Consider the following 18,040-nt stretch of genomic DNA (forward strand, 5'->3'; position numbering starts at 1 on the left):
AACCACTTGTACAGTACAGTGCAATACAGCAGCGCTGTGTTGCTGTTGTAATCCACTTGTACAGTACAGTGCAATGGAGCAGAGCATTGTTGCTGTTGTAAACCACTTGTACAGTACAGTGCAATGGAGCAGAGCATTGTTGCTGTTGTAAACCACTTGTACAGTACAGTGCAATACAGCAGCGCTGTGTTGCTGTTGTAATCCACTTGTACAGTACAGTGCAATGGAGCAGAGCATTGTTGCTGTTGTAAACCACTTGTACAGTACAGTGCAATGGAGCAGAGCATTGTTGCTGTTGTAAACCACTTGTACAGTACAGTGCAATGGAGCAGAGCATTGTTGCTGTTGTAAACCACTTGTACAGTACAGTGCAATAGAGCAGAGCATTGTTGTTACTTCATCCCATTTATTCTTACACAACCTGATCGATGTATCTGTTTACATAGAGCAATCAGATACATGTAGTAAATGTAAGTATGCCATTTTATTCACCTACTAGAGATCTGGACCCGCTAAACCAACTCATTGACACTTTTGCCTTTTCCTCCCTTTGTAAACCATTTCAAATCATCTCTAAACAGAAACCTTTTTCGTAAATGACTTACAGCTGCTTCTTGGAAGCCTCTTCCAGTGCGGCACTGTTCTGGTCTATTTGCTCCGAGTTTGAGTGGGTTTGTTAACCACTTCCTGCAAAACAATCAAAAGATAATACAAATGACACATTTTTACCAATTCAGAATGAATTAACCAGAGAATAAGTATATTGAATACATTTTAGGATAACAAATGAAGAATGATGGGAGTTCAATCATTTAAGCTTTAAAATGTTTACAAAATATCCCTACAAGATTATGTAGGGCTGTAGCTTATTGGTTGTACTGTAGTTTTATGTGGTCATTGTGTATGTTAGCAGTAGTTTATATCTAATATCTAAAGAAAAGTGATTCAAGTACTCTCAACTAGCTGACTTCTATATACCAACTCCATTGTACTAATAGATCTTAATACAGACTTCTTAATCTATCAGTGTGCCACTTGCATTACGAGTTTACTGTACAACTGTTGTTTCCATGCAGAAAGATCTTTCCTAGTCTAATCTGCAGCTATCAAGAAAACTTTGAGGTTCCTGCCAAACACAATGTATCAGATATATGTCAAGGGAAGGGCAATGAGGGGATTGGGAGTAGGACATGGTGGAGGGGTGGGAGGAGACTCATTCATTTTGTATTCTCCTTTATCATTCTCTCTGCCATTGTGACAAGCAAGGCAAGGTAGGGAAACATATTATAAGCTTCCCAAGCCATCTTAAGACACACTATTACTAGAACAATGCTTGAAAGAACAATACATTTATTGACTACAAAATAAAACACTGCTTGTTCGATGGGAAAGGCATTATTTCAGAAGTATTAGATCCATGTATGTTTATGCCAGACAGCGGAAAACATCTACACTTTACAGAGAATTTTTAAATAACAAAATATTCTGATGATTCTAATTCTGATCATAACCATTCTAAATGATATTTTCTACATGTACGCTTGCAGCAATGTATGCACTATCTTCAAAAGATTTCCAGATTTCCCTTAATGTCCAGTAACCTCAGCTGTATTCGCCCCGAAACTTGGTTATTTCAAATAATTAAACATTCGAATCCAGGGAATTTTTTTTACTTAAATATCTTATACCAATCACAACATGATTACTATGATGTCACAATCACAGATGGATCTCACTGATTGCTCACTGAGGTAACAAATGCATAGTCTTTGCACTCTGCTAATATTGATAAATCTGGCTAACTTCTACAAGTTACTTTCACTATCTGTGCAGTGGATACGACTCTTGATTAATGTTTGTGATGACTGTGTTTAATACCTACAGTACATTGTCATAAAATCTTGCCAGCAATTTCCATTTCAACAATGCTTGAACAGAGTTGTCAGTGGCAGTGTTTTTCCAGGTTGTCCATCTAACAACCTATACTGGAAAATTAAACAGATTGTCCAAACAGCAAACTGAGTTGTCCCAAAATAAGGCCTGTATGGTGCAGTAAAAGCAAATCACAAGACCAATACAACGCCATACTGTGCCGCAGCATTGAATGTATCAGCACAAAATGGTAGTTAAATTCTATACATCCCCTGACATTTGGAAGAAAGTATTCCATATGCTAGCATGTGTAGCAACTGGTGTCTATGAAACTGTAAGTCAGTTGCAAATACTGATTTTTTAAAACAAAATTCCAATAATTAGAAGTATGTATGATGTGTTGGTAGCGGGCGGTTACAGATGCAGTCACTTGTTTGAGATTGTCCTTATCACTCTCCCAGTAGTTCACTTTAAACATACATGTATGAGCTGTGTAAATTCTGAATTTCAAAAATAAAAACTATTCACATTAAAAAAGGCATTGAAACTATCCAATTGAAGATGTGGTTAGAACTAGTGATACCTGCTTATAAGTTTTCACTGATGAAACAAAGCAAAACTAAAGTAAATTATGTAACATGGCAAGAAGCAAAGACAGATCAGATCTGTCATTAGTGGTTCCTAAACATATTATAAAAGCTATGGCCAAGCTGGAAGCATTCACAGATATGCAATCATTCAGTGTTCTGTGTGCAAGTTTTTTACAGCAAATCATAGTGTCCTCTAGTACAAATATATCAGTATCATTATGTGTTTTGGGACAAAAATGTGATGAAAGTCCTAAAATGATTTTTGAATTACTAGCCACTTGTCACAGACTACAGTTACACAGTAAAAGTAAGGTTAGGAGTGATCTATAGTAAAAGTTACTTGTATTGTCATAATGACATAAATAAGTCAGTTTTTAATTTTCCATGTGTTATTTAAAGTTTTGAAATGTCTATTTTCTTAGCTTTTGTAATAAATTTTACCCTTCTTACTACAGAAGCATAAAAAGGACATCACATTCACAAATTAAGGAAGAAAAACAGTGGAAATCTGTAGGAGTAGTAGATATTGTACAATCTTTGGTAAAATGTAAAAAATCTGAGATTTACTGATTCAACAAGATGCACTAAGCTCAACAAATGGTACAAATTTTGAAAATGACAGTCTGCAAAATTTGAACCGTCTTGACAAATGTAAAAAATCTCATTGAAAATGACCATTTTGCACATACAGTAGTACCATCTTGAAAACACTGGAACCTTTCGATTTTGACAAGAAACACAAACCATGTTATTATTGTTTTGATCAGAAATATCAATACAAGTACCTTTCAATGGATATAATTTCTCATCAACGAAATGTGCAAATGTTAAGTTTCAGATGTTGACTATTTCACCATATATGTGTAGCTTGTCATGTAACAAACATTTTAACATCCGTAATGATCAATAACTTCTTCATAACTTTCTTTATGTGGGATGGTAGTACACTGTCGTCATCGGCCAAACATTGCTACAAAAATCTTTTCCGAAAGAAGTTGAAAATGTATCATTTGACATACAGTATGATTATAACAGAGCAGGTATTTTAATCATAACCCTTCATTTTTCAGTATTACTTTCATTTTGAAAGAGTAATTCTATTGCTGTAAAATATTGCTTAATGTCGTTATAAATAGTATTTAGTGTAACTATATGCAAAGTTACGGAAGGTTACAAAGTTTGTAATTGTACTAAAATAGGTAGCTTAAGCTTCACTACATAGTTGGCCACATTTCAGAATAATATGTTGTATTGATTGGATAGCATTTAGCTTGTAGCACAGAAATGGAAGCAGTGAGTAATTCTTACAGTAAAAGCTGAGGGCTTTTGATAAGTAGCATTTTTTCTTAACTGTTGAGATTACTTGGTTCATACAGGAAGAAAGAAAATACCACTCTCTTGCTTTAGCAGCTATTATTATTTCTAGAGATGATGAGCTACATAGATGTCAACCAATCTTGAATGATATCAACACTAATTGTATTAAGTAAAATTCTGAGATGCAATAGGTACCATGCTATTTACCAAAAATTGTCATTATCCTATTATAATTCCATTTTCTCTGTAGATCTGTGTATTTTCTGATGGAAATCATTAAAGCAAGTTTTGGTTGAAGATATTATATATATCGCCGCCTTACCACAGAGTCTAGTGATCACATTTCATGTACTTAAATTGAAAAATAAAATAACTTTTGGAAATGTCTAAATTGAAAGTCTACTTATATTACTTTTTATTACTATTTTAGTTCTACAAAGCTGTTTATGCAGGTACTCTCAGGCTTCTTCTGTTTTACTTTTCAATGGTTCAAATCATTTTAACTTTAAGAGCAGCCACAAGTAGACATTTGTATGCACATAATACATGCCATCAATTTTGCCTGAATGCAACTTCAATAGCTTCACATTTCCCTTATACAGAATTGTTTTCCCTCACTGACACAAACCTAAACCCTTACTTTAGCTTTGTAGAAATGCATATTGAATTAGCAGATGCCACACACTCTTGAACAGATGGCTACAAAAACAACAATGATACAACATAAGATGCAACCTTTTAGTAAAGAGAAATCAGAATATTAACATTAGTTGAAGACTTACCAGATTTTTGTCATCTCCAAGAAAATGTTTGATGTTTTAAATTATATCAATTACTAGTCAAGAATGCATTATCATATGACTTCAGTGATGCAACAACTAAAAGAACTTGGCTAGACTGTGATCTCTCTGTCAACAAACTCAGGGTATATTCAATGAGGAATTCAGTCACAGGTAAACAGCAAAGGTCTTCATGGGCACTGAATTGTGAAACTACACCCAAAATACCAGCTCTTATGGCCAACAGCAGGGCAAAGAAAGGTGCCGGCTCATTCTGGCATGACCATTTCTCTCTTCAGTGGTTTCAGATAAGTGGCAGTCTTCAGTGGAACTGATTTCATCTTTCAGGTTGTCATGCACTCTTGTTAAATTACAGAAAGGCTCTCTATCCACAATGTAGTAGAACAACCAACCATGTCTTGTGTAGTTTAAAGAATTTGAATTAACTGAATGAGTATATTTAATTTCAGGGCATCTTTACCACAATTCTGCAGTGGTGTGGGTCTCATGACTGCTTTTACTGTAGCTGGTCGGTACCTCTCAATCTCTATCTCCAACCTTTCTGCTCTTGACTATTTCACTGTACGCACATGGAGACCATTTACCAATTAATAACTCATGATGAAAATTATACATTAACCTTGAAAACTTGTCCACATAGAATATTTTTGCTATAGCTGTCATCAGGTTAAATTTAACTTTTGATTTTTTAGGGCTCTTTTGATAAAATTAAAGCCTAAAAATTTACTTTAGAGCCTATATAGAAGTTATTTTGGGGGTTGTGGAAGTTACTTTTTCCATGTGCTCGCTTTGATTTGGTAAGTAGAAAGATGCATTACCACTAGCTTTATAATTGCCTAGCACATGAGAAGGTAACAAATTTCCAGTTAGAACATGCGCAAATGTTCACTGAGTTTGAGCGATTCCTAAAATTCCTGAGTGTAATGCTTGTGGCCCTAAGAGTTGGTGACTCGGGTAGAATTGAGATTCCTTTGTCATTCAACACAATGACCAATAAAAGAAAATTATTTGAAAGTAGGCCCATAGTACAGAGTGTCATATAGGCCAATTGCTTCAATTTTCAAATGTGATGGTGACAAAATTTGTGATGTGCTCCATCATACTTTCTCCCATAATATATGCGTTATATAACTTCGTAGGCCCAACAATCGCTCACGTTACTTCAGTTAAAGTCTCAGTACATGTTTGCCAAATTTAAACCTCGACCTTTCCAGCTTACTGCACTAAAAGTTCAGTGAAAATGACACCGATCTATGCAATTTTCATATCAATATTCATTATTTTTATTGAGTTATCTGTCGTTCAAAATTTTGAGCTGAATAAAATTTGCCAGATTTATTAACAAGTCTGTAGATTCTACAAACTTCAATCAAAATTTGCAAGCCCCGCCCAACAGATCATGAGCCAATCAAATCTTTTTTTTTTTATAGTGAGCATTTCACGAAAAGCGCTGTGATGATCACGTGATCCACATAGAGCTGTGACGTCATAATGATGTCAACATGCACTGAGCTCTGTTTACTGTACTGCCCTCTACAGCAATAAAGTCAGTACTAACATGTACAAAATTGAAATGTAGCACTGTAACTAGAGCTGAAAAGGGACAATGCACTCTCACCGACTTTTGAACTTAAATGTAATCGTCACAGAGGAAGTGAGGAAATTAAAATCACTGCGTCAAACATTACAATTAATGGTCTTTTAAATGTGTGTATCAAGTAAACTCGGGCGCAAAACATCATGTCAGTAGCCTATTACTTACGGTATTGCATACACATTGGCACAAGCGCACCACTGTTAAGTTGGGCTAATAAGATTGATCTTGAAGCTGAATCACAAGGTTACCATACAAATGTGACAGGGCTTCCTTGCAGTAAGAAATATGTTAGCGTTAGACTGTGTTCAATTGCTGGATTTTTTTTTCGCGCTCAATGTGACCTTTCTTTTGAATCTATTTATATACGAACCAAGGAAAGTTTATTTCAGATTCTTCTGGTGGATGAAAAGGTTTCTACTTTGTTTCATGTGACTTTGGAATTTGTATACTAGCCTACCTTTGGGATTATTTCTTACTATTATTATTATTATTTTTGGTTTCTACTTTGTTTCATGTGACTTTGGAATTTGTATACTAGCCTACCTTTGGGATTATTTCTTACTATTATTATTGTGCCAGTTTGCGATGTAAGTGAACACGTCCACACGTCCATACCCGCCAACTGTGTAATCTTGTGAATTTCTGTGACTGTTGCTCTTTGGTCAGTTTGGGAAACAGTTATTCTGATACTGGGAAACATTCGACAGAAAATAGCCTTCATTGCCCATATCAATGAATTTATGAAGGGATCAGTTAATTATCATTACTTTTATTGTTGCATATACCTTTAGGATTTTGCTAACTTGCTGGGTGAATGAAATGCAAGACCTTTTTACCTCCCTACTTGTAGGTTTTTACCCTCACTACTGGCGTGAGTGTGTGTGTTTGTGCATCAATGACACTTGCTTGGGTAGGCAATAACTCAATAACAGAGTGATGGATATTTGTCATACTTGCTATGTACATGTATTATAGTGAAAAGGTGTGCCTTATAATTTTTGGTGCTGACCATATTCAGATTAATGAGGTTATGGGGTCAAATATACAAATCTTTACATTGCAATTTAACTCTGCGACAGTAAGTTGGATTGTGGCATAAAATTGTAATCGAGCCAAATTTTTGCGGGAGGGGCCAAAATTTTAAAATTGTACTAACTCCACAACCTTTAATCAGATTTTATTCAAACTTTGAATATAGTTGTTGGTTAATAGCTGGTACATGTGGGCATAAATATTATGATATTTGGGTTATACATAAAACACTTTAATAAACCACTAAGCAGGGCACCATGGGGCAGGGTTGGCCGGTTTTAACCGGGGCGGTTTAAACCGCCCGGTTTAAACCGGTTAAAACCTGGTTTAAACCGGGGGGTTTTGACCACCTAAAAGTGGTCAAAACTGGTCAAAACTAATTTTGTGCATAAAGTGACATGTTTTGTCAACCTAATAAGAGATTTTCATCTACAGCAAGTATCTAAACCAAGTAGGCCCCTATCAAGCAATGTCCAAAGGACACATGTGGAATACAGATATAGTATTATTAAAGAGTAGGCCTACTGACGGTTCTAGGCCAAAATCCCCCCGGACAAAATCTCCGGGCAGCCAAAATCCCCCCGGCCAAAATCCCCCCAAACCAAGATCCCCCCGGACAAGATCCCCCCAGACAATATCCCCCTGACCCATACAAAGCCTGCCTGCAACAATCAGGGATGACTCAGGTGGTCGGGAGATCAGTGAGGGTAATTGTGAGGCTACCTGTTAGTGTGACATTCAAGGGACCGGTCAAGGTACTGGTCCAAGTACTGGTCATTGTACCAGTACTAGTAAGGGTACGTGTCAGGGTACGGTCAGGGTGCCTTTCAGGATACCAGTTGGGATAGCGGTCGGGGTACCGGTTCAGGTACTGGCCGGGGTACTGGTCAGGGAGCCATTGAGAGTACCAGTGGGGGTACCACTGAGGGTACCAGTGGGGGTACCGATAGGGGTAACTGTCAGGCTAACTATTAGGGTACTGTTAGGGGTATGGTCGGGGTACTGGTCAGGGTACTGGTCCAGGAACCAGTGAGTACCACTGAGAGTACCAGTGGGGGTACCGGTGGGGGAACTGGTGGAGGTACCGGTGGGGGTACCGAATAACTGTACCAGATGACGGTACCGGATGACGGTACTGGGCACCGGGGGGACCAGGGGGACTGGGGGAACGGGGACACAGGGGGGACCGGGATGACGTATTTTGGTAAAGAATTGATGGGATTTTTTTTGGCATGGGGGGATTTTGTCCTGGGGGGATTTTGGCATGGGGGGATTTTGTCCAGGGGGATTTTGTCCAGGGGGGATTTTGTCCTAGGGGGGTTTTGTCCGGGGGATTTTGTCCAGGGGGGTTTTGTCCGGGGGGATTTTGTCCGGGGGGATTTTGTCCTGTCACCCCTACTGACACATATATAAATTGAAGAACTATTTCCATGAAACTTCCTAACTATAATTTACAGTCTTAAGATAAACTGCAATTGAACTTGGAACAACTAATTTACTACAGCTCAAAAAAGGCATGTCAAGACTTCTGTTGATGTATCAGTACAGGGCAATTCTGTTAATAGGTATAAACTCCCTATTGGCAAAAAAATAAAATTTGGTTAAAAAGTACAACTGGTGTCAAACGTACAGTACATCTCCAAAAAAATGCCAACTTTAAAACATCTGTTTCTCAACACTTGTTCCCAATTGAGCTACTTAACTTGTTTCATTCAATTAGTGAAAGACTAATATGTCTGATACTAATTATCAACATGTTAATTACATTTTGCATATTCCCGCTACATTCGTTGGTTGGTGTTCAAATATTTCAACACCGTAAAAATGTACGTCCGACACCAACCATATATAAAGGTGATTTCTTGCAATTGCAACCATGCTGATAATTGTATGCTGTAGTGCAATACTGAGTGTGTTTACTAAAAACACAAACAACTTAAAAACTAAAATGTTCACACCCAACAGATACAGTATCTGAGATTAGTTTTTTCTGTTCTTGACAATGCAGTTCGTGCGAGACTGAGTGAGTCCGACACCGAGCACAAAAGTGAACCCCATGCCCCCTATAAGTAAGGTTGATGAGTTATTCCTAGATATGGATTGATAGGCATAGTCAGGTGATATACTGCAGCCAAGTTTAACAAAAATCCAACATATCGTCTTCAACTGAGCTTCATTGAACAGTTTTGGACAGTGAATAAACTTTTTCTATTACACAACCTTGTTGATAGATGAGGATATTTGATTGCAGTCCGTCTGAGGTTGAGAGAACAAATATCTAGAGTAGAACTGTAGGCCTGGCCTAGTACGGTGTACCTCATAAGAACATTATAGTTGAGGCGTAGCCTTGTCAGAACCTACATGTGACATCTTCATCAGCTTTACATTTTTGTGTATAATTTCATACTGATTCTTGGGAAGAGAAGCAACCAAATGGAAAGAATACCTTAGAACAGATATTATGAACACTCCAATGGTATGCATTATACTTCACACTACCTAAGACCATCTGCAGAACTTTGTCGGGAGCTTCCGAATTATTTTTGAGTTTTGACCGGTTTAAACCTAGTTTTGTCCGGTTTAAACCAGGTTTAAACCGCTTTGTGGTCAAAACAGGTTTTGACCGGTCAAAACCCAACCCTGCCATGGGGCCCATTGGGCACTTGTTTGTTAACACTATCTATCCTTTGGCATGGCTGGAAGAAAGGTCTGTTTACCGGAACATTAGGCCTCAAAATAGCTTACTTGAGGAGTGGTGTGGAATGGGATTAACCGTGATCTCATCTTCACCAAGAATAGAGCTCCATTGCATTATGGTTATTATTAGAGAAGTCAATAATTTTAGCTTTATAAGCTTCATCAAGTCAATCACCCCATGTTATTAAATTGTCAGGTCTTTTTATGGTAATTAAGGGCCAATCACATTTTGCATGACCTTTACAAGTGCAAGTCTTGTTGAGACAGTTCCACTAAAGTCCATATAGAAGCATTTTACTTATCAGCATGTTATCTGCGAAATGTGCAAAGGTCACGTTTTGTTGTAATAAGCTGGCAGGCAATCAGAGACATTGCATAGGCTACAGCACAGTATATTCTATTACTAGGGTACAGCACAGTATATTCTATTACTAGGCTACAGCACAGTATATTCTATTACTAGGGTACACAATGCAATTGATGACACTATTGTCAGTAGGAATATAGCAAGAAATGTTACATATAAACACTCTAATATTGACATCAAGAAAGCAATTTACCAATATGATGATGATGTCGGAAAATAATACACATAACAGTTTTCGCTCCCTTACACTACCTTGAGTAACTGAAACGGAGAACATGTTAGTGAATTTTATAAATCGTTTAGAATGTATGGACAGCATTCAAATATCTTGGATGGGTAGTAGTAGCAGGAATTATCAATATCCAGCACAGATATAAATGGCAGTTATCAGACATAACCGGCCTCTTGTAACACTGAAGGCAAGCTTTTACTATCTGCATTTACATTGATGTCCTCATTTAGTAAATTGTACTAATTGTTGGGTTACACATTATATGGTACAGGTAGTACTCGGTCACTGTTTTTTTCAAATCTCAAGTGAAATAAATGTCATATTTAAGGTTCCGGTTTTCAATCAATTGCTACTTACTTGATGCTCCCCTTTCTTTTAGGTCCTTGAAAATCATTGTTGTTAAATGCTAGTGTAGATGGAGTAGAATTGTTTTCCAAACCGGTTGTATCTGTGAAAATAAGCAAAGTTAATCTTGCTAGTTTAGGATATATTGGCAACCATCTGGAATAGAATGAAAAATGATAAAATGGGGATATGTTAGGATACCAAAACTTAATCATTGAAGCTTATGAGAAATTGGGAAAAGGCAAGAACAATACACGGTACATTGGTTCAGTGGTAAAGTGTTAAAATATGGCATTATATGATTTTGATCAAAACTTGGTTAATTTCAGATGTACAGAAGGTATTGATAAATAAATTGATTGTTTATAATATTCATTGTTGTGTATAGCTCACCAGCAGGGAAAGATTCAGCTAAAGCCTAAGGAACTAAGGCAATTTAACTTCCACCAAATTGGCCATTTTAGTTGAAGTACTTTGTGTCTCATATTGTACTTAACACCAAACATTGTACTACATAGTTACAGAAGTGGTACATATACAAGTATCATCCCCTGGTTCACTGTTTTGTGAAATTCAGTATATGTACATTCAGTTGACATACATTACACTCATAGAACATGATGAGAAACATGAAACCATTGTTACATTGCCTCATATTCACACTGCAGTATTCCTTTCTTACTCTAAGCTCGAAGGATATGCTGTGTTGTCTCCAGTGTTATGTTCATATTGAACTACTAGTCACTTTCCTGATGGGTAAACCTCTTTTCCACTTTTCTTTCTTTCTTAAAACTTGTAATTGACATATAAGGTGTGGTTGGGATGAAGATGTGGATTTTACATGATTGTTCTAGTCAATACTGTGGAATGTGGGAGTTCTGCGAGAGAGGTTATATGTGTGGCTTTCTTAAACGGAGTGCATAATTAAATTTCATTAAATTACTTCATTTGATAGTGTTATCAGCATTATGTTCATATGTGCAATTTTAGACACTTTAGTCACTGACAAGTTCTTACAACCTGAAACGTACTGTATCAACAACATTACCAATTGTGAAAGAGACACTTCCTAACAGTGATAGGACAAGGAGGGCCTCAACTTTCAGACAGTATGTATGCATATTTCATTTCAATAATAACAAGACTTAGGATTTGTCTAACATGATATTTGCCAGACTCATTTGATCTATGCCTATACTTCATTCAATCAATGCAACAATAATAATTGTTCTACACATTCAGAGATGAAAAGCAACGAATACATATTACATCTGCTCATACTGGACATTTACAACTTTCTTATGGAATATAGTAGAACACAATGACTTAAACTGTGCAAGTGTATTGATAAATCCATAGCATCATCATTATAGTTTAACTAGTTTACAGTATAATTGTAAGTTTTGAACACAGATAACTAAGTCTTTGATTTACACTAGTTGACCATCATTCACAAAATGGATTAGTCTAGAGAGCAGTTGTAAGGGATAAGCAAATAACTTTTACCGTTTTAAATGACATTAAATTCTGAATGGTTTGAAATTTAAATTGATAGACCTATATAACAAAACATCCTTCAACAAAGAAATACTTCCAACACACTTTGAGGTTGTTCATTCATATAAATTCATGTTATAAAAGATGAATAGAAGTGGTTCTTGTGAAAATTTATCTTCCACTGCATGATCACATGGTCATACACAAACAAACAAACCAATGCACTATGTAGGAAGAACAAATGTGAAACAAAAGAGCTAATGATTGAGTCTTGGTTCTCTATATGCTTAAGTTCCTATGGTCAAGGTCTCTTTGGGTTTTCAAAGGGAGTTGTCATTTGAATTAGTAGTAACTCCCAAATTAGGGTGGCCAGGAGTTACAACACACAGCCTGGCAAGTCAGTGCCCTGTTCTTCATTCAACATTACCTCTCACCAGATGTATGAATGTTCTGTATTTCTCATATTTGTGGAATATTCTATGGCAAAAAAATATTTCATAAACTCTATTAGTATGAGTACTGTAGGCCCACTAGCTATGCATATGCATTATAACTGTGCAAACTGTGCAAACTTTACAATTAATGTTTTCCAGCTCTATGTTAACTGATTGAAATTGTACTTATTGTGTTCCATGTATGCTCATGATAAAGTACAACTTGCTGATGACATGCACCATGTGTGCCATGACTGCCATCTCATATACTACATTTCCTTGAGTCATAGACATGGTCTCCAGTTTGATACTGTGTCAGTGGCCACCCTTTTTTTCAGATAATCAGCAGCAATGTTATAAAGGATGTTTGATAGCATCTACCACAAGTCATGTCAAACACACAAAAGCTGATTTTGTATAAGCTAGCTAATGACACCCTTTATGATTGATGTTGATGAGCTTCAACTACTGGTTATATTACTCTTTTTACTGTGTAAAGACAGCAATATTTGTGCAATAGGATGGCCATATGCATACAAAAAGCATTAAGTTAAGCCACTTTTGACAAAAAGACGCATATGGTTAGAAGCCACCTTTGTATTGATTTCATAGACTGATGTGTAGTATTTGAACACTCATTCTCATTACAAACGTTATGCATTTTTTTTATGAGAAGTTAGCATCTGTAATGCTAAATCTCTCCCTTGAGAGTTCAATCAGTAAAATAAATATGCATTTGTATCACAAATATAGTATGTTCTTCATTGTAAGTTTGCTAAATTTTCAGGGTCCTTAAAAGTTCTAACCCAGTGTTTCCTGCATGGTTTTCATTTGTTTCTAACATGTACATTCGTAGAGACATGGGCGAAGGCAGGAATTTAAGCTTCTCTTTTTGAAACATTGCATTTCTTGAATGAAAATAGATACTGTAATGGAAATAGATCCTGCCAAACTGGTTGTGGTGGCAAGTCCATTGGATGGCAGACACACCCTCAAGTTAAGAACAAACTTGAATAGGAGAACTTTCACAGTCAATCACAACAGGAGGTGATACAAGTTATGAGCAAATTTGTCAGCAGCTTGATCTGCCAACTTTAAAATAATCATATATACTGTAGAAGCATACTGGTTATTATTATTGCATGCTGTAATTGACTGCATTCTCAACCGATGCATGCAAAGTTGAATAAAAAAACATTGTAACTGGTTGGGAAGTCATTTTTGTTGTATTGCCACATCTGTGATTTGTAGCATGAATAATTACAACATTATTTTGATTTTATCTGTAAAATGTCCTGCTACATCATCATAATGATGAAACACAGAATATATGTATGTAACTGGTTATGGTGATTTACTAAATTAATCTATCAGGTTACAGGACAATCATCTTCAATACAACTTCCTGGAACTGTTCCAAATGCTATAAAACTTTGCTGATTAACCGACCACAGACTCTAGACCATACAGGTCACTATCACATTTAGACACTTCAAATTGTAGTCCAGTGTTACACTAACCTCGCATAGATTATACAATGCAATGTGTGCATAGTCTTCAAAATAACTCAACACAAGCAAGAACTGCTTTCACTGTGACAATTAAATCCTAAATGCAAAAGCAAACTATACACTAATTAAGCTCCTCTTTGGTGTTTGCATTTGGCAACAACTGAAGAAGAATATACTGCATCTTCTGTACACTGTATAAGCAGTAGGTATGTGTGTTATGCCTGGAATATACTAATATAGACATCTACATGAACACTTGCTGTACATTTCCCAGAAAGTAATACACACTTTTACCATGACAGTGCCACGTTAGAACCAAATGAAAGGAAAGGTAAAAAACTGTCCAATGCAAGTACATAATCACAAAAGACTTCCACTATGAGTTCTACTGCCTTATGGCTATTCCACTGCCACTATGACTTCCACTACCTAATACAAGGCAGTTTCTTTCATATGACTTTTATCCATTTGTCCTGTCCTTGAGACCAACTTCTGCTGCAAGTTCTTGATAAAATTAAAGACTAGGACATAAACTTTGAATTAGTTGAATTGCAATATCCATGAAACTAGTGACAGACAAAGCAACTGTAGTAACAGGGCTGTGGTTGTTAAAATTCAACATTCCAGAAGGAAATGAAGAAGCAAAGTTAATGTTATATTTCAGTTCTCAGTTATCTTACATGTGTCCTGAATAATCAAATTAATTGAAATTTTCAATCACAAGGCATACATAATGCACTATTAGATAATGAATATAGCAGAATGCATGTCCTTAACCATTGATATGCAATGTGACATTTAATAATGTAAAGTCATGCTGTTTGACTTGCCACACATTACATGTGAACAGTTATCTGTAGTGAAACTGAATGACAATTGCTTCTGCCTAGAGAAAGACATAAAAATGTTGAGGTAGACAATTACTTATGATTATTGCTATTTATCATGCAAAATGGAAGGGTGTCTAAAATGAATTGAAAAAAACAACAGTGCTCAGCAGCTCTCTTTGAAGCTACTGCACACCTAGTAGATTGTAAAATTCTAGCATCTTAATCTCACATTAAAGTTCTTTTTTCCCTAATCTTGAAGTGATTAAATCAGTTCTGCAGTTTAAACGTATCGATCACATTAAAGTACATTTGACACTTATTCTTACCTTTCAACTGAACACAAAATTGCTTTTTAAGTTGGACATAACTTGTTTAAAAATAATTCCAGGTGTGAACATATTGCTATATATGCATCAGTGTACAAATCCTTTACATATATTTGATTTTTTATTCCTAAATAAGCTGCTACCTTTTAATGAAAAAAAAAAAAAAAACATTGAGCAGTAGAACTTTCAAAGCAAAAATACAACTAATCCATATAGGGTTAGTTAATATGTTTTAGTGTCACTGACATCTAAACAGCAGACTTTTAGAGACCAAATGTTTTACATTTACTGCACCATATGAATAAAAGAACATCAGCTGATCATAAACTAAACACAGTGTTACCATAATGCATTGGATCTTTCCCGTACATAACTTGTAGCAAAACAATGAGAATAGAACAATCTGTTTAATTGCACCAAAGAATTCTACGCAGACAGACTCCCATAGAACGACTACATGGCATAGCTAGCTGCATGAACTACAATAATTATGCAGCCTCTGCAAGAACTCAACATCTAATCATATTACGCTGCCACAGCACACACACACACGCATACACACACAACACATACAAGCATGCAGCATGCTAGATAATTGCTTGCTATATGCTTGCCATGGTCTATTGCAAATTAACATTTGTTGATGTCTCTGTGGAGTGCAGAGCTATGGCTACATGAAAGATATTTGATGAATGGACTGAGCATTCAAACACAAAGATACCAATATCAAATAGTTTGAAGCAGGGACGTGCAATCACCTTACAAATATACCATCCTTCAAAACCTCTGTATCCTTACAAATTGAATGTCTACATGTACGCAGGCCTGAATATGTAAAGGAGAGGCCCATACCGTTGCCTCTCTGAAGGTTTAGGGGAAAATGTCCTCCATGAAGACATCTAGAAAACCATTTAAACAACGTGTATCAGACGGAGGAATAATATTGGCTTTTGCTATATTGACCTGAGATACAAACATATCTCTGCAAGAACCAACATAATTATAATCTACATTATATGAAAGAGGCCTTTGCTACACAAAACTCTAGTTAAGAATCAAGAGATTGAATAACATACTACATACAGTACTGTAACCAACATCATTGTCTGATCAATAGGAATATCAGTGAAAGAATTTGCTAATTGATTCAAGATATCTGAAGCTTTTTATTTTAAGTGATATGGAATAGATATAGTCTATTGTGATGATTGAAAGGCTTCTTTGGCAGAACTTTCACAGACAATTTGGTGACAAAATGTAACAAAGGACAAGGGTAAAGGAACAATTACCCAATAAGTACTTTAAATATTGTTGAATACAAGAACAATCTCTTGTAACAATCTCTAATTAAGATGATGCAATATCTCATTTGCAGTTGTCTTTACCATTTCCTTTGAACCAACATTTGCATATAAATGCCAACATTTGGGAGAGCTGAGAGTAGAAATGCAATGCTGGCAAAATGCAGGAACACATAAAAATTAATGACACTTTGGGCATTAAAAGGGAAGGATGAAATAAAGTAAGATACTGAAAGTATGATATTAATGGTTAATCATTGTTAGACAAATAAGGAAGCAATAATTCAACTTAAACTGAAAAAGAAATTCCCATAGCATATGCTAGACTGACCAATTGGGTTCAGGCATCTCTATAAAATATATATATGTTTTTATTTCACAGTCCTTCTCAAGCCATTCACTTCCTGCCATGTTTCATCATAGACTGTTGGTACTGTGAGGATGCTTACAACTTACAGCTTACATACATGGATCCCACACAGCTGCTTTTAAAACCATAACATTTATTGTCTCTTGACAATGGCCAAATGTCCTATACACACGTGTACAGCTTTGTTGTAACTATATGAAAGCACTGACGGAAACAACTCTCAAACATTACAAACAGAAAACAAGAAAGAAAGAAATGTGAGATATGCTTTCTGCTGCAATCATTCATACAACTAACAGACACGTATCAAATACTTCAACATTCAAACTAACATTGCTATCATAATTAATATTTTGTAAAACCAGTATATTGCTGAATTCTACTTGTTAAAACTATAAACAAAGAATATTGGACACAATCAAAAATTTAAACATTCAAACTAACATTGCTATGATAATTCTGTATATTGCTGAGTTCTACATTATCTATGCACGGTTTAGTGATCCAGTTAAGATGAATCTTGAGAGCAAGGCTGTGTTGCTCTCCTAAGACAGGCTGTTATAACACATAAATACGCAACTGAGTATACTGTGTGTTGGGTTATATAAATATATTGGAAAATGGTGGATTTACAGTACCAAAAACAATAAATAAATAAACAAATATCATCATGTGGAATAATATATCTGGTATCGCATAACAAAATGCTATGCAAAATGGTCAAATTGCTGTACCACTGCATTGATGTGTTTTACACTTGAAAGCAACCATATTCAGAGCTTTCAAAATTATTCCCTGAAATAACTATTAGTGACTTGGTTTGCTCACAAATAAATGTTAATAAAAAGCTTCTAACTATATATCGAGATGACAATAAACTAAGGATTACTGCCTAAGAGCAAAGATGAGTCATTACACAATG

At 35.9% G+C, this 18,040-nt stretch overlaps 1 protein-coding gene across 3 annotated transcripts in view; it reads right to left on the reverse strand.

Moving 5' to 3' along the window:
* The window catches only part of LOC139965052 (triple functional domain protein-like), a 181,361-nt gene that overhangs the window by 41,181 nt on the left and 122,140 nt on the right, over positions 1–18,040 (reverse strand). For all 3 annotated transcript variants that reach the window (XM_071967225.1, XM_071967226.1, XM_071967228.1), the window contains exons 37-38: positions 10,862–10,952; positions 606–687 (exon numbers count right to left, since the gene is read on the reverse strand). In XM_071967225.1, the coding sequence (XP_071823326.1) occupies positions 606–687; positions 10,862–10,952 (173 nt within the window). The remainder of the gene's footprint in view (positions 1–605; positions 688–10,861; positions 10,953–18,040) is intronic.

This window comes from Apostichopus japonicus, chromosome 23 (assembly GCF_037975245.1).
Source record: "Apostichopus japonicus isolate 1M-3 chromosome 23, ASM3797524v1, whole genome shotgun sequence".
Classification (NCBI taxonomy): domain Eukaryota; kingdom Metazoa; phylum Echinodermata; class Holothuroidea; order Aspidochirotida; family Stichopodidae; genus Apostichopus; species Apostichopus japonicus.